Source organism: Symphodus melops, assembly GCF_947650265.1.
Source record: "Symphodus melops genome assembly, chromosome: 1".
Classification (NCBI taxonomy): domain Eukaryota; kingdom Metazoa; phylum Chordata; class Actinopteri; order Labriformes; family Labridae; genus Symphodus; species Symphodus melops.
Genome location: NC_136691.1, coordinates 6,668,102 through 6,691,363, shown reverse-complemented (window position 1 = coordinate 6,691,363; position 23,262 = coordinate 6,668,102). Strand labels below are relative to the sequence as shown.

General features: G+C 41.0%; 1 protein-coding gene across 1 annotated transcript in view; it reads left to right on the top strand.

The window, feature by feature from the left end:
* Positions 1–18,779, top strand: part of tmem121ab (transmembrane protein 121Ab) — a 41,707-nt gene extending 22,928 nt beyond the window's left edge. The window contains exon 2 of the mRNA XM_079355601.1: positions 17,001–18,779. Within this exon, the coding sequence (XP_079211727.1) occupies positions 17,798–18,742 (945 nt within the window). The 5' untranslated portion in view covers positions 17,001–17,797 and the 3' untranslated portion in view covers positions 18,743–18,779. The remainder of the gene's footprint in view (positions 1–17,000) is intronic.
* Positions 18,780–23,262: the final 4,483 nt, after the last annotated feature.

Here is a 23,262-nt window from a genome sequence, read left to right as displayed (position 1 = left end):
CACTTGCTCTTCCTCTCTCGCTGTGTAAATATTATCAGTGTGAGCGTAGCCTTGAATAAATGACCTTGAGTGAAGTGGGCATTGTAACTGCTCAGAATAATGGGGAGCAGAAGAAGAAGATTGTGTTTCTATGTGGGGTGAGGAGCACAGAGTCATATCCCCTCAGTGCGGGTCAGACAAGCTCAGTGAAATAAGGAAGGAATCAGGACAGCAGCAGAAACGTGGAGGCAGAGAGCGAGACAGGAGAGGAGGAGAGAAATCTGTGCTCAGTCAGGGAGAGAAATGAAAAAAATTGGAGCATTTCCCCCTCGTGGATACTCAGCATTTATGACCAGATGGAGAGGAGACGTATAGAAGAAAACAGACAGTTTTTACTCCCTTTATGCCTGTGTTTGTATTTGTCACTCTCCCTGTCTGCTGCACTCAGCAGCTTTAGAGTTAGGCTCCCCTCTTTAGCATTTTAGGTTAAATCCTTCCTCTGCTGCTTTCCAGCTCAGTTCTGATACACGAGTCATCTGAGTCCACGTGAGGGAGAGCTGAGGGACAGTAAATAAAAACAACAACAAGCCCAGATTGTTGATCTGGGAGCATAGACTTATAACATAAACTTATTTTGCCTGAATAATTATAGCGAGTTAAAATCAAGACTTGGTGCTATTTGCTATTTCAAGAAAATAGAACACTGTTGAACCTTCACACTTTGATGGAGTTATTCGTCCTCAGGTCACTGTTCCAATGTTGCCACACATGAACGTTAATACTAAACGACTCAGTACAACAATGGATTCCATTAAGTTCCAACCACAGACTGAATAAATAGATGGACAACATGACAGCCCTGTATAAGTGAGGCCAAAACATTTACAGTGCTATAGTATGTAACGCTGTTGAAGTAAAAAAAACAACACTTTAAATGGCTTTAAACCAACAAAGTAATCGGTTCTAATGTAGACTGTTAGTGTGAGAGTAGGTTAAATAGTGTATTGGGATGACAAAACCATTACAGAGCCGTCTGTGCAAATCTCTGATGCTGTATGTCAGCCCCTGTCAGGGCAGTATTTAGGCTTCACTTTGTTTTACGATGGTGTGAGGTGCAGACACGTCGTCCATCTTTACATACAGTTATACAGTTCTAATATTTACTTTATTCTTGCTTAAAAACGTATGCAAATTACAATTAATCAAGGCCAAGATTTGTGGTAATGGTGAGGGCAAAATGCAGACCTGCCTCATGATATGTCCATGTCCTAAGTCTTTCAAATTAGATTTAGCTTTATATGCGTCATGTCATGTCAATAAGTCTCTGTTGACCTATGCATGCAAAGAACGCTTGTAATATTAGACACAAATGTCAAAGAGAGAGAGAGAGAGAGAGAGAGAGAGAGAGAGAGAGAGAGCCCACACAGAAAGGATGATGGATAGGTAAAGACAACGTAAGGTAGTGTAACTTCTATAGGTATAGCAACAAAGATTTTTGTTTTATGACATATCAATCAACATAATATTTGATGGAAACAAGAAATAATGTTATTTTTTACTATTTTTTTAAAATCACAAACTAAATTCAAACCACATGGGGATAGTAGTTTACTTTTACTCCTGAGATTCCTCATGGGGCTTATTTTCAAGTGTACACATAGAGGAAATGAGCCTTCAGTTATTTTGAGTCATTTGTTTTTATTGTTTTATCAGTTAAAATTAAATAGGAAATGTTGCATTTCTGAAATTACCTACATAGAACGTCTAAAATCGGTACCCTGTGCATGTTAAAGTCATTTCTTCCTCTCCACTGGTTCACACTCTCTGTGCCTCTGCCTGTCTGTGTTGACCTCATTAACTCCTAGACAGTGACAGATCTGCACTGCATCACACATGTACAGCAGACGACAGTTTAATAAAAGTTTCAGCACTTGCAGAATTTCTAATCTAAAATTATCCTCCTGCAGACTGAATAAAGCAGCTCTGTGAAGGTCTCATTATTATAATTGGGGAGCTCTAGCATGTTCTGAATTAAGAGAGTACTTTTGTGATTCTTTTTTTTCTTTTAAAGGCTTTCTGCTCTTCGTCTCTTGTCAAGATTCCTTTTATAGCTCCAAGTTTTCAGGGTATTGTGATAATCTAAAGCGTTCTATGAGATATGTCGAGGCGCTGGAGTCTCATAGAATCTCATAGAATCTACAACTGGGAGGAAGAGTGAAGGCGGAGTATTTATGAATGGTCTCTAACAGCGGGGGAGAGATGAACTGTTGGATTTTCCCTGCTCTCATTTCTTCGCCTCCTCTCCGTCTCCCTGTCTCTCGGCCCCCACCCTGAGTCAGTGTGAGGCATCCTGCTGTACGTGACATTCAGCCTCAGTGTGAAAATCAGCAGATGGGTAATTTTTGTTTGTATGCTTTGCGCGGCTGTGCGTGTTTCTGCCTGTGTCTGAAAGAGAGAGAGTGGGTGAGAGGGAGCTAAGGAGCAGAGAATAATTCATGACCGCTGTACCCTATAATTAGCAAAAACTAAATTGCATGTCAATGTAGGAGGCAGTTAAATAGAGCTCTGCGCCTGTCAGAGGACATTAAAACCTCAAAAAGAACTACAGTAGCATGGTAAGAGTGTATTTCCTCTCACTCCCTCAAATAGGAGCCTTTGGCCTGAATGATTTTAGAGCCAGTTTGCCGGGACCAAAAGCACCAATAACTTGCTGATGAATTGTTAGTTCTCAATTACTTTTTGGCTTTTAATCTGTTAATGAAGGTGACAGCACAGCCCCAAAGGCATGAATAACATTTAGAAACACAGCACTTTGTAGGAAAAGACAGCAAATTGTTGTTTTTAAGTCTTCTTCTATTCACTTTGCTGCCTATGAAGGTCCAGACGAGCCTGAGGTCTGAGCGAGAGTGTGTGTGTGTGTGTGTGTGTGTGTGTGTAGGTGTATGTGTGGTGTACATCAGTGCAACACTTCCACAGATGGATGTTGTTCTCATTTGCAAAGCCTGTCAGCGGTTGGCTGATTGATCAGATTGACTTTTTAGCTGACAACAACTCCCCGGAGCTAAATCTCAGACTACGAGTGAGGATGGGACAGATTTTTTTTTTTTTTCTCACCGTTCAAATCAATTTTGGATGATGCAGTATCTGCGATACAGCTCAAGCACCATTAGATACAATAAACTATGTGGACGATGAATGATTCTAAGCTATTGTAGGGTTTGAAGCTAATGTTCTGCAGAAATTGATGAGCAATCTTAGATTGTCATTTTCCTTATAAAGGCAGGATTCATTTTTCTGCTGCTCGACTGCAGAATATATAAAGTCCTCACATTAAGGGTTTGATCACAGAGAGAAACTGAAGCCAACAGATCATAAAATGTCCTGAAGTTGAAAGAAAGGGTTTTAAATTTGTACATCAATATTTTTAAAATGTTTACATGCATTTAAATCTCAAAGATAAACTGATTTTCTTCAATCATGAAACTTGACCCATCATTGTTTGTTGTAAATGATTTAACCTGCATCCAGACAGAAAAGTCCAATAAGCAATCCAATGAGCGTTTAGGAGGGAATAACGATTTGCCAATAAGCACAATAGGTGGGATTAAAACCATTGACAAGTGGTTGTCATCTGTTATGGAAACTGTTGCTGGAACATAAAAGGCCTGATTGAAAAAGTGAAGACAAATGACAAGTATTCATTTTTTCAGTGAATTTACTGATCTTTTTAATGTATTTTGAGGCTTTGTATGCCTTTAGTTTAGAGACAGGACAGTAGATAGAGTCAGAAACCAGCAAGAGAGTGTGTGGAACAACGTGCAGGAAAAGAGACACAGGATGGATGTGAACCTGGGCCGCCTGCTTTTGGGGTCTTCAGCAGTCTTTAATGTTTGGGTGGACTAACCACGGGGCTACATGTGCCCCAACATTTTACAAATATACTCCATCATAGCTGATGATGAAATTAACACTGAGGCCTGTTGATGACCTGCCATATAAATCCAGACTATCAGTGAGAAGATTGTTTGTTTCTATTCAGTTATCTGAAAGTCAGAGCAGTCTTTTCTTGATGCATTTTCAGACATTCTCAATAAATTATACATTTGAGTGGTAAAATAAAGCTTGAGATGCGTTGTTAAAAACACTTCTTGTCCCGTGGACCCCTTTGTCCACAGGGGCCCCCTCTTTGTATTTTTGTCTCTATCTGTTCCCCGTCACATAATTAATACCACAGATTTGAATTGCTTATCCTAATGACTTCTCAGAATTGTGGGTTGTTTGTAAATTAATGTGTGGCTTTGTTTGAAGAGCATGACACAAAAGGAGTTTATTAGTGTGCCCCATCTGCTCGTGAGGCCCTCTGAAGGGCTGTTTACATCACACATCCTGATGTTCATGTCAAACACTGACGCGGGGCTTCAAATCGCTCTAACTGATGGGAGGCTGCCTGCATGAAAAGTGGCAGAATGTGCTATTAGCTTTAAGTGGATGTCAGTGGTACTCCATGTGCTCATCAAAGACCATTGTGTAGGAAGGTCTTAATGGAGTACTCTTGGACTGTACAGAATGGTTTATGAATCAATGCAACATTAATATCAATGAATGGTGCAAGTGAGCCATTTAATGACTCAATGAAGGGACATGATACCATATTCATTTTCACCGACATGGTTATTTTCTTTTATTAGACATAAGGAAAAAACAGACTACTTCTGTAATTGTCACCAAATATGGGTTAAGGATGAATATCTTGACACTCTGGCTCTATGAACACAGCTAATTCTTAGGCCAGCTATCTTTTGGCACTGGTGCAGAAAACCTAAGTTATCTCCAAATGATAATGTTGGTGTCGCTCAGTTTGAGGGATCGTATAAGATGATTGTTCTTTTAATTGTTGGAGGTTGGCTGTGGTGTATAAATGATACAGTAAGAATATGGACAGTTAAATACTACTTATAAAACAATGTAAAAATAAATAGGGACTGGTTTGTGACTTATATACTTATGATACACTGTCTTATGAACTGTGCATGGTAAAAGTCTGAGTTGTCCCCCAAAAGAAGCAACACAACTTAAAGGAGATGTCAGCAAAGACTTCAATTTGAGTCTATCAGGAATACATTCAGACTCTGGGCTCACATGGGGCGCAGGTCAGAGGCCTGCTAACTTGGTGCGGAAGCTTGAGGTGAAGAGGAGATGGGGAAAAATCTGCCAAAGGAGAAGGAAAATGTCGTCCAATATAATGCACCTAACCTGTGGCTGTATAATTTCCATGTTCTGTATTTCTAGCCATTGGTTAGCCTAGATACAGAAAACACCTGGGTTTTGTTTGTATGGGTGTGAATCACTCACAGCTTCACTGATAATTAGCAATCTCAGAAACAAAAGTTACTCATTACTTGTTGAGTGATGCATTAAAGAGTGTATTATTGTGTCTGTTTGGCTGCTGGTTAGTCACTGGAACGCCTACATTCAGGAATCAGCAAGCAATTGTTTGGAGTTTGTGTGAACCTTGTACCTTCACAGTAACAAAAGGATATTAGATCAGTGCAGTCACTTTGGATAAATAAGTCAATTCTCTTAGGTCGCTTGTTGTGTTTGGCGTAAGTTGTGTTTCCTGGAGGTGGATTTCAAGTATCTTGGGATCTTGTCTCCAGGTGAGAACATTTCTGGTGATAAGATTGGGACTGGAGCAGTGTCAGCTGGAATGAAGGCCAGCCTTTGTGCAGAAGTGGGAGCTAAACAGAAAGCAAAAGCTCTCAATTTACCAAACAATCTAGTGTCAACTGTGAAAGGCAATGTAACCAAAAGGAACATATCACTGGTGCAAGCAGTCGAGCGGCAAGGATTTCAGAAATGAAGAAGTAGCTTTGAGAAGCGATGCTTTCCTTAGCTTCAAAAGTAGCCTGCTAAAATTGTTCAGGTATTGTATGAAGATGCCTCCGAGGTGCCCCCTCTCTGGTTGTTACATGGTCATGTCTCAATAGCAGGAAACCCCAGGGTACCTCTTACTTGCTGTAGGGATTATAAATCTCAACTGGTCAGGGAAGACCTCAGGGAACCAATGAAAGGAAGCAGGAAAAGGCTGCTGGGGAAACAAACTAACAGACGGGTGGATGAAATGACAAACAGACTGATCAATGGACACGAGAATGATTGAATGGGCATATTAAATGATGGATGAATGAATGAATGATTGGAGATAGAAGCATGAATCGATCAAAGGATGGATGGATTTACGGATGGATAAATGGATGGAATGGAGTCGTTGGATGTTTTTCAGGTACTGGCCCATCACCGCTGTTGTTTCATGTGTACCTGTAAGAGCTGGACAGCTACTGCCACACTGTTACAACACAGACAAATGATTCCATCAACGTAGCATTCAAAACTGCTCTACTTAACTACAAGATACTAAAAGCTCCCACAGTCATGATGACACAGCCAGTTACTGCCAGTTAAACCTTAGGAGACAACAATTAGGACAAGGCCTAAAGGTCTATCAGAATCTACAATTCTGTTGATGACAACAAACCACCAAAAAGAAAATCCTCACAGTCTCATAATTATTCTGGTTTTGGGGAAGTTCCAGTGAGTAAAGACACATTTCATGAATCCTTTTTGAGATTCAAAGCACTTCTAAACCTTAGAGTTACACCCAGCCAAACCTCTACAGAAGCAGGCGCCAGGAAATACGACACTCCTCAGCGAGTTGCACGGCAAACAATTGTCTAATCCTGAGTGAAATGTTGTTTTCCATTTCATTATCATACAAAGCAGGTGTCACTGTAAGAAAAACACCTTGCCCAAGAGACGCATTGAAATTTTTGCGTCGTTTCTCTCAAATACCTGGTTTTATTTCACAGACAGCACACGAACAGAATCTAACAAAGATCCTCATTCGCCGGCAAACATCTCCACTTAAATAAATGATCTGATGCTTTTTTTTTTTTTTTTAAGACCCCTCATCCTTCAAACGAGGAACACTTCTCACACCATCAATAGAATCTCTGCACTCGCTTTTTGGAAAATAACTTTAACACTGGCTGTAAGATGAAATGACTTGTTGAAAGGGACGTTTTTCCTTCAATCCGTGTTTTTTACTCTCATCATAAATCCCTGGCTGGTAATACTTAAATCGGTTTCTTCTGCAAAGCTATCCGTTTTTTTAACTCCCAGCTCATTAGCAGCACTTCAAATCCTCACAGTATCGCATCTCCTCTGCCTTTTATTCAATCACGTGGAACAGCAACCCCTGCTCTCTTGCATCAATCCCTCTCTCTCCCTCTTATCGGTTTCTTAAGATACTTTTCTCACTGGATGGCCTTGCTTGAAGGTGACTGGTGTTGCCCTTTTACCTGCCAGTGCACATCTGTTTTATGCAAATTTGGAACAGCAGGGTGCGTGGGTTTTTTAATTGCAATAGGAAACTAAGTTAATCTTGATGGATAAACATTACCTGAAAGGACCTGGAGCATACTTTCTACCGATTTGTTCATCCCACACTCAGGAAACATTTTGCCGAAATGATGAATACTGAGTAGGATCTATGAGGTTTTGATGTCTCTGGGAAATCATTTTACCCTAAAATGAGACGGAAAGTCAACAGAAAGGAACCGTGACTAGAATGAGGTATTGATGCCACCTCCCATCTCTTGGGTTTGATGAATTGGAAATGGCTACAGCGAACATTGCAGGAGGACGTGCAGTGCAGGGTGACATAGAGAGTTTAGGAAAGATTAGTGGGGGGGTTGGTTTATTGACATAAAGATTAAATGGATCCCCTTGTAAAACAGGAACACAGGCAAATCTGACAACTCCAACACTGATGTATGTGTAAATGGTGAGTTTTCATAGCACAGCTGTAAAGATGTGGGGAAATTGTATCACTTCAGCACTTAATGCTCGTTGGTGGCCCATGATTAAAAAAAATGAAATGGTTGTCCAATGATCTCTTGGAGGGACGATCCAATTATCAGTGTGAGTGGGAGTTATACTATGGACTTTTTTTTTTTCAACAGAGAGGATTAAAAGAAAGCTTCACTCAACAAGTCAGGACACATCAAACTGTTGTCACGTGTTTAGGTCACTAAAGTAAAAAGCCATGGACAAAGAAACTTAGAGTTTTATTTGGGACATGTGTCACTAACTCATCGATGAATTTTGATGAAAGTGAAAAACAAGGCGAGGTTGTTTCCACGTTCTGTTTGGTTTATCTCCGCTGTTGTTGGCTTTAAATAGTGGTCATAAAGATGTGCAATGATTTTTAACCGACCAAAAAGCCAGCGTTCACTTGCTATGATTCTAAAATTGTGTCAGGTTTCTTTTTACAGGAGCAGGTTCACACACAGATCACGCAGCAATGACAGTGTTCCTTATTTTTTTTATCTTAGAAAAAAATTCAAGGAATCATCATGGCACGCCACGAAAGCGTACATCATCTTAACCGTCATATGGATTTGGCAGAACATCATATCTTGAACTTCAAAGCTGCATGAATCTATATTTGAACCAGAAAACTGGCTCTACAGACCCAATGTACACTTTTGTCAAACACTTAAGAGCAGACAGACACAGTTAGCGTCTAGCTGGTGAATTTAGTGGAGCACTAAGCAGCTAAAGAGCCACAACATTTCCCTCAGGACTTGGTGGAAAACTAAAAAAAGTGTTAAAAGGACAGTGAAGTTCTTCATGTGGGAAGAATCATTATTAAAAAATGAAGTCTAATGGTGCTCGGTGTGTGTGGAATGTGGAACAAGGGCAACTAAACTTTCTTAGTTGAAAAGTCTTATTTAAGAATGTCTGTTTGTTTACAGCTTTTTCCTCCCACACATGGCTTAAAATATCTCCTGATGCCACCTTAAAGCCTTCAGAAAGTAATTACAGCTTTCACTTCCTTCCTCCTTTTTTTTTGCCCTTTTTTTTTTTTAAACTGCCTGTGCTTCACAGAAAGTGAAATGAAAACTTTCAGTTTTTGTTCTCAAAAAAACATAAAATCTCATTCAAAGTCACAATGACATTTCAAAAACACTAAAGCCCAGTTTATGCTTCCACGTAGCGTTGAAAGAGTGCCTACTACGTTGACCCGACGCCGTCATTGAGCATTCGTAGTTCTGCGTCGAGGGAATCCGCTAGGGGGGGTGTGGCTGTGTCTTCGTGTGGTATCATAGTCCTTGTGGTTTGCGTTGATGCGACGCGGAGGGGTCCGCGTTGATGGCGTAGGTACAGCGTTGACACGACGCAGAAACAAAAACTATACTTAATTAGGAAAGAAAAAAAACCAGTCCTGGATCTTAACCTTGGTCTAGAGTATGTCGTACAATTCAGTTTTTCTAGAAAGAGAAAGACATCTAATAATATTTAACATTATTGTTGTTTGGAGCAGCCTTTCGGACATAACTTTACCAGAAGCCCACTGTCCATCGAGTTTAAAGCCACAGGTATGGCACAATATGATCCGATTGGTGGCCTTTGAAAGGTGCGCAGACAACTAAAGTAAGAGCAGACAAGAAAAAAAAAAGTTGCTCTGCAGATTGCAAATGTAAAAGTTAGAACTCACTGAAAAAGTGTGTGAACTACGTTTCTCAGAGAGCAAACAAAAACATCATGTTTCAACCTTGATGAAATCATAACGGGTTCAAAATTCAATTTGGTGTGCTGAGGCAGACACTCATTGATTCTTTAGAATACGGATGGTGAATCCCAGGATTCACTTTCACAGAGAGGTGAGAGATGAAAGAAACTCTCAAAGAGCGATTGCACTGAATTACAGAAGCTAATGGAACAGTTGCGAGATGCTCGCAGTGATGTCAGGAGTCAGGGCTGCGTGTGGGTGTGTGTGTGGCGAGTCAATATATTGACATTAAATATTGATTACTTTCTTTTATCAAAACTTTTAAGTGAAATGTAAACTTTTCATCGCCACTTATTGAGGATGATGTATGGAACAACGCTTTAGGATTTAGTTGTCTCACCATGCACATTTATTTTGTGACTAGTCCTCTTCGCCCCCTGTATCACTGACTGCCGGGTTGGGATGTCAGAGGACTGCTCTTCACTTTGAGGATGACTCACTGTGGCACGCTGCCTTTGATCCACTCCCCAGCTTTGTGAATAAAGAATACTCTTTGATTGACGCCACGCACATTATGGCCGTTTGAGAGTTGGCAGGGGAGAAAAAGACACGGCTGTCATGTTAAAAAGGGGCCCCAGTCTCTGCTGCTGAGGGCCAAGATGGAGGCGATGCTCTCTGTAAAGCTTCTTTCAACATCTAACCCTATACGAGGCCGATTATCGGATCTCCTGCGTCGCCTCTATGTAGCCTTTGTCGTGTGCTGTGCAGTTTTGTTTGATTTCAGCAGCGCTTGATCAACACCCACGGCTATTTTAAAGCAGACAAGCTGAATACAGATCGGGTTAGTTACAGTTATGTGCTTAAATGAACCTTCAGTGCTTATCAAGCAGGCGATGTGACAGAGTGCGGATCTGCCTTAATCAAGCATAATGGGTGATAAAATGCATTTAAACCTTCTGGTACAAAACACGGCCCGCTTCTTAGTTTCTCCTTCGTATTCCATCCCAGTGCAAACCTAAAGCCAGTATCAAGTATATTATACAGAATAAAGGAATTAAAAAACATAAAAAACACACAAACCTTTTTACTGTATATACTTTGTCTAAGAGAAGTGTCTCCCTTTGAATCGCAATAAATATGTGAAAGGGACTAAGCCTGTCAGAATGAATGACAAAAAGATGCAAAATTGGCGTGTTTAGAATTCCAACAAGCACTGTAGTGATCCTTTAGATACAGTAGATATGCACGGTGAATAATGCACCGCAGACAAGGCTAAGCCCTACGGAGGCAGCTGAGTCTGGTGGTTTTAATATGTTAAGGAAAATGTGCTGAGCGCCTCGGCGATGTCACACACATTCATCAGTGCGACGAGTGGGAATCAGGCTGACGTCTCTCGATACGGGCAGATTTGTTATTGGAGGAATGTGTTAATATGTATTCAGGGATTTGGAGGAGTAATACAGTGCGATGTTATAATCAGCAGAGGTTGTGTGGAATCAGGGAGTGAACGATGGGATGAAAATGTGACTTGTAGATCCTGTCTGCAAAATTTCAGGGGAGGAACGAGCTTGTGCTTTTATCCGTGAGCTTTTCCAATGTTCACATGGGGTTTACATGTGTGCGTGTCCAAGTGTTTGTTCGCCTGAGCTGTGCTGAGCTGTTTTTGCTGTGCACTGGGAGAATTCAAAGCAATCTGCCACCTCTCCTGAAACTAGCCAGGCGCCGACTGTAACACAAAGGGCCGCACGGAACACCTGCCGAGATGATGGAGATGGAGGACAGCCAAGGCGACATATGGGTTTCATTCTGGCCCTAATGAAGACAACCTGACATAAATATCGGACAAAACGGACCGCTCTGGAGAGGGGCGCCGTCCCACCGCAGTGTCGCTGACATTGACGGAAACATTTGATCAAAGCTCGGTGGTGTCGAGGCAGGAGAAATGAGAAAAAGAAGCGTGAAAGGAAAGCAGAGTTGGGCTTGTAAGGGATATATTTAATGCATAGCAATACGGCTTTCCGAAAGCGACGACATTTCAGCGTTCTTTGAAGCTTTCCGGTAACAGAACCCATTCACAGTTGCCGGATGAAATGATTGTGTTGGTGTAAACAAGTGCGAGCTCAGAGTGTATGAAGTGTCAGAAGATCTTAGTGTAAAAAGAGAAAGGCTTCTTGATGCTGGGAAGACGTAACTCTCCTTAAGCTCTGAGACGGTGTCAAAAAGACAAACATCAGAAGCAGGAACAGGAGTAATTAAGATAAGCCGGTGCTTTAAAAGGGAACTGTTTTTGAACGTATTCTAAAGAAGCACCTGGGACCAGCAGCAATTTTACACTTGACTGGAAATTGTTTGTTGTAGAATGTAGTGCCAAAATAGTTTTCTTACACTTTCTTATTCATTGGTCTGAATTATTTAAAATAAAAAAAAGAATCTGAAAACCAAACAAACAAACTTGCACTGTCCAAACCTTGGTCCGTGCTGTGATCCGTGTGTGCAAGCTTGGAGCCTTACCGTTAATACAGCTGCCTGACAAGGAAGCTGTGGCTGTTTAGAGGGATAATAACTCTGGCCGCAGACGCAGTAATAGCCTCCCTCTGAGAAGAAATGTTGCACTGTCGGTTCACAGCCCCTCCATGTTGTCTATTTATAGTGCAACATAATTAATATGCTGTAATTGTTGCAAATAAGCGATGCCCAAAATGTATGGAGGCAATCCAGAGAAGGTTCAGTGCTCCTACAGGAACACACACACAAAAAAAAGGTCAAGCAGAGATGTCAAGCGATAGTCGACACAGCTGTCAAATCACATATCAGCGGACGCTTCTTTCCTTCTTTTCTCTTTTTTTCTGCGGTGACACCAAAGGGCTAATCTCCAGCCTGGGGTGATGCATTATAAATGCAGAGCAGAATATGCAAAACAGAGCGGTGCATTTCTGTCATGATTCCACACTGACAAAGGCACTTTTCTACTCTACATGACAGAGAGGATTAATAATCATCCATTACTGTCAGAGTTCATCAGCTTTCCGTTTGGTACGGCAGCCGAATCACAACGCAGATCCGTGTTTCGTGGCTGATGTCGTAACTCCGGGGAGGTTCAAACCATCCAATTTAGCCGCTCTCATATTATCACGCCGGCTGTAATCCGTTCATTAGGGAAACAATCTGAAAGTCTTTTTTGGTAATTAATGGCATTTAAATTACGATGTGATGTGCTGTATATATAAGGGAGCAGCCTCCCTTATAGTATGTTAATGATCCACAGCATTCCTCTAATCAGTCAATTAATCACCTTCTTACACATTTAATCTCTTACTTAGGCCCTGTTCAACATAATGGTTTTTAAACATTCAAATCCTCCTTGGATTACAAATGAGCCTCATTCTGATGCAATGCTCTTCTTTCTATTGACAGACTTTGATTTGAGAAGTTATTCAATGCAACATTTCTTCTTCAACACACACTGATGTGTCGGCATGACTTTGGGATTTTGAAGAGTTGTTGTTTATGTAAATCCTTAAGGATACAAATGGAGATCATATTCTTCTGGGTGGTATTTTCTGATGAACAACAAAAAAAACAACTCTCTTCACAATCTCTGGATCTCCTTCAAAAAAAGCTCCAAAGCCCATTTTGCTTTGATGAATTCACACAGTGCATGAAAACAGACTAATGTTTATTTATCACATCCTTAAAGGGATGCTTCACCCATTTACATGAAGCTGTGTATCATTAGAAACATGGTAGTAGTGTTGAATGGTCGTGAGTCCAGCCCTCATTTTGCCCTGAGACGAGAAAAATATGTTTTTCTTTGCCTGGAAGTTTTCTTCATGTGGTGTATTATGATGCTTTTTGCATCACATGAAGAAAACTTTCAAGCAAAGAAAAACACATTTTTCTCGTCTCAGAGCAAAATGAGGGCTGGACTCACGACCATTCAACACTACTACCATGTTTCTAATGATACACAGCTTCATGTAAATGGGTGAAGTATCCCTTTAAATCTCTCATATCAAGATCTCAGTTAGTCTGAATGGGAGTGAAAAGAAGCTTGTGGTTGTGAAGACTAAACAGTGGTGGATTGGTTTTGGAAATATTATAATCAATATCACTCTGGATGAACTGTTTATTTGGTAAAATAATGGAACGAACACATTCAGACCATCAACATTCAAATTTAGGAAATGACACTGTTGGCTCCAGTTTTGAAAGTTCCCCTTAAATAGGATTTCAAGAGCAACACATTCTTTGTAACTGCTGAAATAATGTTTTGTTCAGTGACCAAGATGCTCAAACTCTCCTTTAATGTTTGCTTTTGTTATTTAGCCAAAGACAACAAGCTAGGGAAACAGCTTGCCTTGCACTGTCAGGGACCACAACATCTACACCCCCCGTGTGTCTCTGATTAATGTGTGATTTCTCCTTTTATTCATTTGAACTGAAATTAAATTAGGTTCTGAGCTGTTATAGTGAAAATGAAGCAGACCAGGCCTGGTCCAGTGACTTTCTACAGCTACCCAGCAACAAGTCACTGCCATTAAACTGTTCAGAACAAAACTTCTAATGTACTGGATATACAGCCATCTCTTACAATGTGCAGCCTCTCCAAACATTGACACTAATGTTTACTTCTTTCCCTTTATCTAAACATGAGTCCTTTCATGCATCCATTATTTGGGCACCAAATGCAAAGAACAGACCACTGTGCCCAACTACCACAAATACACACTCCAATTTCTTTTTCTTTTTTACAACTATAAAAATGAAGTTCAACATCAGTTACATCAGCGTGAGTTGGGAGAAGTTTACTGAAGTAAAATAATCCATTTAAGCTTCATAAGGAACGTTAAGTAAATGAAGCTTGACTCCAGCCTGCAACATATTTACTTTGACAGATCCCCGTTTAAACTCATCAGCCACAATAAAGCCAGTCGTCTGGAGAAGCTGAAGAACCACTACCGTCGATATTTGTTTCAGTTTGGAAGAAACATCAGAGTCTTCTGGGCTTAGAAAACAGTCACTGATGGGGATATCTGCAATGTCAGATTGCTCCCAGACAGCATCAGATACTAGCTGGCTGCTGCCTTCTGTTATATAACAAATGCTAGAAAGTAGCTGTATAGTCTCAGCATGAGCTTTACTGCAAATTAGATTTTCACTAAGTTACCATTCTGAGCTAAAACTGAAATTCTTATTACAGGAACTGAGCAGTTTTGTTTGTTTGTAATGAATGCTCACATTAGCTTAATTAAACTAATTAACTGTCACTTTTTTTCATCAATTAAAGTGAAATTAAAGACCAGTTGATAAACAGGATTTAAAACAGCATAATCACCAAATAGGACATAAACAATGACCTGCCAACTCAAAGTTTCTTCTCATAAATGGCTAATTATCGTTATGTTTATTCTAAAACATGATTATGGTGACTCTAAATGGTCTGTTTGCATGTGCGTATGATATGGTTGCTTGTCTGTCTCCATTTGTCAACATGTGATTGACAGGCGACCAGTCCAAGGTGTAGCAACCCAAACGGGTAAAGCAGTATAGATAATAGATGGATTTATGTAGCAGTGATAAAGTATTCAATTCTACCTTCTAATGGTCCAGCTACATTATCAGAAGGCACAGTCGTATGATGAACAAAAAGTGAAACTTATTGTCAAGGATAGCACTATTCAGCACACAAATGATGAATTAGGAGCTCTGAAGGGAGCTCTCTTATGTGTAAGGAGGAAAAAAACATGACATTGTCACTGTCATTTTGTGCTTTTATGAGATAGAGATTTTGAAGAGATGACAGGAAATGAGAGGGAGAGAGATAAGGCGTGTATCAAAAGGTCCCTCCATGCTCGGTGCATGTTGCTTTGATTTTGACGCTTTTTTTTTTCTTAATCTGTCTTTTCTCGGTGCAGCATCCTAATGAAAAAGGTATGAGAAGTTCCTCTTTAAGAAGGTTTTGTGATTTTTATACACATTGAAGGCTTTTAACTTTTTTTTAATTATATTTTCAGACATACTGAATTAATCTTTGGCAATCCAAGCATAACCATCCTCCGTTTTGTGGGGAGTAGACACTAAACATTATTAATTCCTGTCTGGATCTGTACGTCAGCTTAGATTACCCTCATTGTTGGAGTGGTAGAATATTTTGGGATGGCTACATACCTTCGAGGCAGATGTTTCATGGTCACTTGCTTCAGTCTGGTTATAAAAGAACACTGCAGTGCTCTCTGAATGCTACTCATTTTTGGAATTGAATCGTAGCTCAGTTGACAGAAACACTAATGTGATTTATTTGTGTTCTGCTTGGGGGGCTCAGTGACAGGAGGAGCAGTCACAGAAACAGACTGAACATCACAGAGTGACGGAAAAATTGTAGTTTCTGCAAAAGCTCACTATAACCAGACAAACAGAACAGTCCCCCCCCATCCCTCCCAATTAACACATATTCCATCCTGTTGCCCAGCTCTGATTTCTCTGTCTTCATATTTTGACATGCTGAGTTACTTATTGATGAGGCCAGTGCACGAGGAGGTTGGCTGCAGCTGGCACGTCAAACGCTCAGCATCTCAATATCTTTATAATATTTTAGTAATTGCTGTAAACGTCAGTCCGGACTGTTGCTGAGATGAACCCTCTGACCCAACCCGTCACACGCTTTGAAATACACATCAGCCGGAGCGCTCAAACATGTCAAAGCAGCAACACCTTGAGACGTTCAACAGAAATAGACTGTGATTGGAGACTGTGGATTTAGCTTGAACAGCAACATTTTGAATACTGTGTACACCTGAGGGAGACTCGGGTTTTTAACTCTTAATTAAAAAGAGCTGCTCAATATTCCTGCTAATAAATATACTGTGTTCATACTGTAACCATAACTTCATTGTTTCAAATTAGAAAGTGTCATATCGAACCAGTTAATGCTCAAGAAAAGAACTATTACCCATCCTATTCCAATTCACACTCGCCTAAGAAGAGAAAAGTAGTGCCAAGCAATGTGGGAAAAGGAAAAGGTGCAAGGCCGTTAGCTTCTTTATGACACTTTAAAATTGGATTCTACAGTTTCTTGTAATAAATCCTTTATTAATTTAACTCTCTGAATTAAACTCCTGGGTGTTATGGCTCCAAATATGCAGAATATAATAACGTTACCATTGGAGCATATTAAGTCATGAATCCAGAAATCTTGTGACACATCTCAGACAACAGAGAGGTAATGACATCCTGAAGCAGTCTTACTCTAACATGTGCAATATGTTCTGCCCTATCAATAGTGCAGGAGCTTTATTTGAGCCAAGCTGACACGTTACTTGGCTCCTCATATGTGAAGGGCCATTGGCAATGAAAACTGTGTTATATGGCCCAGTAGTGCTGACAGGTTTCTTTCTCCTTCTCATCTGCCCTCCCCCTCCTCTCCCCTCTTTATTTCTCCCTCTTCCAGGCTGTGGAGAGGCCGGCACGTGGCGGGAGGAGAAGGGGGGGAAGGATGGATCTTCCGCTCGGTGTGAGAGCCTCCCCCCAGGGAAGCCGACGTCGGACGCAAGGCCTCATGGGCCGTTGACCTGCTGTCTCTGTGATTTATGGCGGCTGGGGGCCTCTGGCCACTGCAGACTGCTCTCCTCTCTCTCCTCCGTTTCCCGTCATACACACCGCAGGAGTGCAAGGAGCCACACACACTGCACCACTGTCTACAGGACGATCCGAAGAGGAATTCCTCGCACATGCTGAGCTGCAGCACCCCCAAGGCTTTGGACACCGTCTCGTACAAAAATAAACACCCTCATAAACATTTCTACGCTGCAACACCGTGTCCTGCAATCCCATCACATGTACAGTAGACCAAAGCGAGTGCTCTCCGTTTGACTGTGTGTGGATTACTATCAGTTATGGTGTGTCAGCTGTTGAGCCCTCGGTGTGGCTGCTGCTCATGAGCAGAGGCGGATCAATGGAAGTGCGCTGAGTAACGACGTGATGTTCCTGTTTCCACGTGGTCTAAGAGCAATCAGCAGCTGACTCTACACACTGCTCTGCTTCTACTAAATAACCGGCCTCATTTTGGGACACTCATTGACGTGACTTTTTGTATTGTTTCTTTGCTGGACAATTATCTCGTGGACTGCACAGCTGGCAGCCGGAAAGTTTTTTTGTGATTGAGCAAGTTGCCTTCCACACCTTCTAGACTAGTCTTCTTTTTTGAAAACTGGGGACTGTGAGTGAGAGCCAGAAGGTGCCCTCACCATGGTGTTACCGCCCCCAGACAAACGCCACGTGTGCCTGACCACCATCGTCATCATGACCAGCATGGCCTTCATGGATGCCTATCTGGTGGAGCAGAACCAGGGACCCAGAAAGATTGGGGTTTGTATCATAGTGCTGGTAGGGGACGTTTGCTTCCTCATAGTCTTGCGGTATGTTGCCGTGTGGGTCGGTGCCGAGGTGCGTACAGCCCGAAGAGGATACGCCATGATCCTTTGGTTTCTGTACATCTTCGTCCTGGAGATCAAACTCTACTTTGTCTTCCAGAATTGCAAGGCAGACAGGAAGAGTTTGGAGACAGTGGCCCGGAAGGCATTGACGTTATTATTATCTGTATGTGTACCGGGCTTGTACTTGGTTCTAGTCGCTCTGGATAGTATGGAATATGTGAGAACTTTTCGAAAGAAGGAGGACATGAGAAGTCGTCTCTTCTGGGTGGCACTTGACCTGCTGGATCTGCTGGATATCCAAGCCAACCTGTGGGAGCCCCAGCGGACAGGCCTGCCCATCTGGGCCGAGGGTCTAATGTTCTTCTACTGCTACATCCTGCTGCTTATCCTGCCCTGCGTGTCACTCAGTGAGATCAGCATGCAGGGAGAACACATGACACCCCAAAAGATGATGCTGTACCCAGTTCTGAGCCTGGTCACTATAAACGTGGTGACCATTCTTATAAGAGGTGTCAACATGATTCTGTTTCAGGACAGCCGCGTTTCAACTATATTTGTTGGTAAAAACGTCGTAGCCATCGCTACCAAGGCGTCCACTTTCCTGGAGTACCGCAGACAGGTGAAGGAGTTCCCCCACCCGCAGAACGCCATGGCCCTCGAGTTGCAGCAGAACTCTGTGAGCCACACACAGCCGCTGCCAAATGCCACCAGTTTGCCACATGAACCCTCGCCTGCTCAGGACGTCATTGACACATGACCGCCAGCACTGGACTGAACCCCATTAGAAAAGTGACTACTTTTTATGTCAGCTTCAGGAGTGGAGGTAGATAGAGAAATCAGCTGCATGACAGGATGATATTCTGCTCTTGTCATGCCCACATGAACTGCTTTGAAACCATAAAAGAGATTTTCAGCATCACCTGCCTGTCAGAACACACTGTAAACCTACACTTGACTCTCGAGTGCAGCGTGCAGACTGTAGAAATCAAGTCAATGGTTTCTAGTGTGCTATTGTGTTTTTAATTGTTTCCAACGTTTTAAAAGTTCACAATTTTAGTAAGAGACAACCTCCGCACTGCGCAGACTGCAGACATTATGTTTGTGTCAAATGGACAGTTGGTTCCCCCTTGGTGAGTATCTTGTAATTTTATTAAAGGTCACATTTTTAACAGGGCATCTGTGGCATTTCCTTTGAATTCCAGCACCAAAGGACAGAGCACTCAGCATGAAGCACTGATGGAGATGAGGAGCAGAGAGTGACACGGGTCAGGCATGGGGGCCTGACTGTGCTGGGCTAGAACAGGGGTGGTGTCAGAAGAATACTTATCCGTCTGTGTTTGGGTTCTGCTGAGAAACGAGCTCGGTGGAAGCTGCTGCCTCGGTCAGTGTGACGCTTTACGACCAAAGGTCTGATGAAAGCACCAGAGCTCAGCACTATACCATCTACTGCAGGCATCCAAGCGTATGTTTTACCGTCTGTTTGTGTGTATGTGTGTGTGTGCGTGTGTGTGTGTGTGTGTGTATCTCTACGAGCACCCACACTGGTGTTGAAAGTATGACCACAGGAGGTTTAGGCTATTTCACGTTGTTTTGGAGCAAACAGGAGTGATTGACGTGTGTAGTGACTTGCAAATGAGCAAAATATATGTTGAAAAAAAAAAAATCTATATGATGGAGGTGAGATACTTTTTGTTTCCTGTACTGTACATTCCTCTAAAAAAAGCTCAAACCTTGAAGTCAGAGAATGCAGAGATCAGAGTCTAGAGAGCGCCTCGCTGAAGAATTGACATAAAATAACAAATAAATACAAAAATATAAAAACAGAAAATACTTTTTCTGATTATATTCAGTTTATTATTATCATATTATAATTATGTATATTCTTTACTTGTTGGAGGCAAATGATGTTTTAATAAAAGTATTATTACAAGAACAACCGAGAGAGTGGGGTTTCGTTTTTTCCATCAGTCATCATGGTTGAATAAATATCATTTTTAGATTAATTAAAAATCATTTGTTGTTATTTTTGCAACACAGCTGCAACATGACAGAAAAGCTTCTTCTGTAGTGTTTTGCATAGAAGGTTTCACACAGCACATAAATATTCAGGCTGCAGGATCCTTCTGGACTCCGGCGTTTGTTTTTTTTTTTACCCCTCAGGCTATCGCTTTTGGGGAAAGTAGGCAGAGAAGTTTAAAATATGATGAAATGTCTGAATCTCTTCTCAGACTGTTTTCTCCATTTATCCTCACAATTCTTTTCATCATTGGCATATTTTTTCTGTGTCACAGCTTATCTTCTCTGCACTTTTCTGTTATCAGTTCCCAAGTCCAAACACAGCCACTCATCTTTTTTTATTTTTACCCCACCAATTCAAAGTGATGTGCCGGGGTCATCCATATGGTTGAAGTCACTTTATTGTCCTCAGGTTAACGAATGTCAACTGCTGATCTCAGCTCACACACAAGCACCCTCAGACCCTGAACAGCCTGACTCCATTAACAATAACTGTCAGCTGCAGAGTGATGAACAAGCTAAGGATTACAAGCGAGCGACGTTTCCTCTTTTGCTTTACGTAAGCAGTTTACAAAGATCATCGTGATTTCATTCATGGTTCTCAAATAAGGCAACGCCAATACTTAAAAAAAACAGCAGTTTCTTCTAACTGAGTGGACTAAAAAGACGAGGACAAACTAGAGTCCTGTTTTCATTTACAAAGAAATATGTAAATAAGAGGTCATTTTCTTAAAGCTGTGGTTGATGTAAGTTGTCCTCATGTGCAGGGGCAAAACTTCTTCTTGCATTATGCAGCAGTAAACTGACAGCCATATTTGGTGTTATTATAGTTTTTTGTTTAGACCCGGGTACATGTGGGCTTGGTTGGCAGATTCTTAGATTCTCAGAATATATTTGCTTACTTGCACACTAAGATCTTCTTTTTTTTTTTGCAAAATATTAAAAGAAGGACTCATAAATACTTCTTCACCAAATAAAACTACACATTCACATTGAGTTACTGATTTCAGTTCAGTTCCTACACTTGCTCGAGAGTTGCTTCAAGCTCATCAAACAACCGATCGTTTAACTGAGCGAGCGGGATCAGTTCGGGCCCTCCAGTATCTGTACAAATCCTTCTCTTGGAATGTCTTCTGTAGAAACATATTGATTGCTCTTGCTAGTGGAGCATTAAATATTTCTGAGGAGGATCTCTCTGGGCATATCCAGCTCCTTCTGGTTGGCAGTTTTCACTTCAGCCCTTGTCTTACAGTAATAGTCCACCATAGACCTAATTACAGAGATGTGCGGTTGAAAAATATTGAGTAATTTTGACAGTGCAGTTTCTGTGCTGTTTGCAGGAGATTTCCTGCTATAGAATTCTTTTCCATACCAATAACCATGAGGAACTTCGTGACTGTAAAAAGTAGCTTTTTTTAAGTTTTCATCCAACTACACTTATTTATTGTGTTACCATTACTGAAAACAGTTCAAAGGTTATGATTCTTATTAACAAGTAATGACAATGTACTCACCACATGAATTTCTCTTTAAATTGCAGGGACACTGAAAAAGGTAAGAGGAAAGAGGATGGTCACAAGATCGTACACCCTTCAGAGAAAACCTTGCATTGTAGTAACACACTTTTGTTTACCAATGGCTGACTTTGGTCTATTTTATTTCATTTAAAACACAGAAAAATGTATTCAGGAATTCCTCCTTTTTGGCTTGTTTACAGCCAGCCTTGTTACCGGAATGTTTTTCTTCCCAGCAGAAATAGGAACATGTTTTTTGCTTTTAATCTGTTTTTCTCATTGAAATAGTGAGTACAAACTATGAAATAAAACCAAATGATTTGGTGTAATATATTGTAAAAATAAAGATCATTGTTCCAATAGTATCGCCAGTATCATGCTTTGATCGCAGGGCAACAGGACACATACTGTAAACTGTGATTAGCTATTTGCCCTGTCAGAGGCGGGACTCTTGTTAAAATCAACTTTTAGTTCTGCAAAGTCTGTTTGTAGTTTTCTTTACATATCAGTGTAGCATATTTTTGTGTTTTTACTTTGTAAAGTCCACATTTATTTAATTAAACAGGTTCATGAAGGCATACAAGCGATCACGTACCATGACCAAAACACTGCAAGTCAGAATGTGCAAGGTTTTTTTTACTTTTTTAGTACTTGTAACTTTGAACATGCATCTTCTTTTGTATCCTTAAAAATGAAGCTAATATTGCTGTTATCTTGTTTTATAAAAGAAGATATAATTGGTGAAGTTAAAAAGGATAAATAACTGATAACCGATTTATTTGTGTGCGTTTATGGGCTCATCACACTTCAGTCAGTACCCTTCAAGTCAGTGTCCCAGTTGAGCCACCCCAGTCATAAAAAGTCTGGACACAGTCCTGCTGGGCTGCAATAGAATTCTGATCATGTTGCTTTAATTTATTAAAAAAACAACAACACAGTTTTACTGTCAATCATATGTCACAGCCTCAAGAAAGGAAAATAAGTGTCTTTCAATAAATCACCCCTCAACATGTTCTCCCCTTCCTGACTGTGCTGTCACATCCAGGTCTCTATATTTAGAGCCTTCTTGTTAGGCGGGGACAGCAGTTAATCTCGATTTCACTCAATGCAACATAAAGAGTAGATTAGAAAAAAAATCTAATTACACACCACAAAAACGATTTGTTCAATGTAAATAGGCAATAACTTGTAAATGTTGAAATGACACTTGGTGTTATGTTTTGACTCTAACAGAACCATTGAGGCAGCATTGTGATGTGACACAGTGCGAGTATTTGGAGCCTGTGTTGACAGCTAATGGCCTGGTTGGCTCACTGCAACATCTCATATTATTAAATCTCTCTTTTGCTGCCCAAAAGAGGCACTCAGCAGATATCTTTTTTCAAAGAATAGGAATAGAGATCCAACATTTAATTAACAATTTCCCCATGCCCCGGTATAAAAAAGAGCCACAGAACCAGTCCTTGGTATTCTTTAAAATCTTTTTGGCTGAGACAGGGACCAAAATCCCTGTTGTAGTCCGAATCACAGCTCATTGTTAGGCTTACAGCATTAGCCACTATGCTCTGAATAAATCTTGTCAGCCCAAGTAGTTGAAAGGGGGGGACTAAATGGCTACATTGGGAAGAGAATAAATGACCTGTGGCTGCCTGTGCAACAGATCACCTTTCTGAGACCCTACGAGCGAGGGATTTATTCATAAATCAGCAGGAATGTGAATCAGGACTATAATTGTGCACCCTCTATA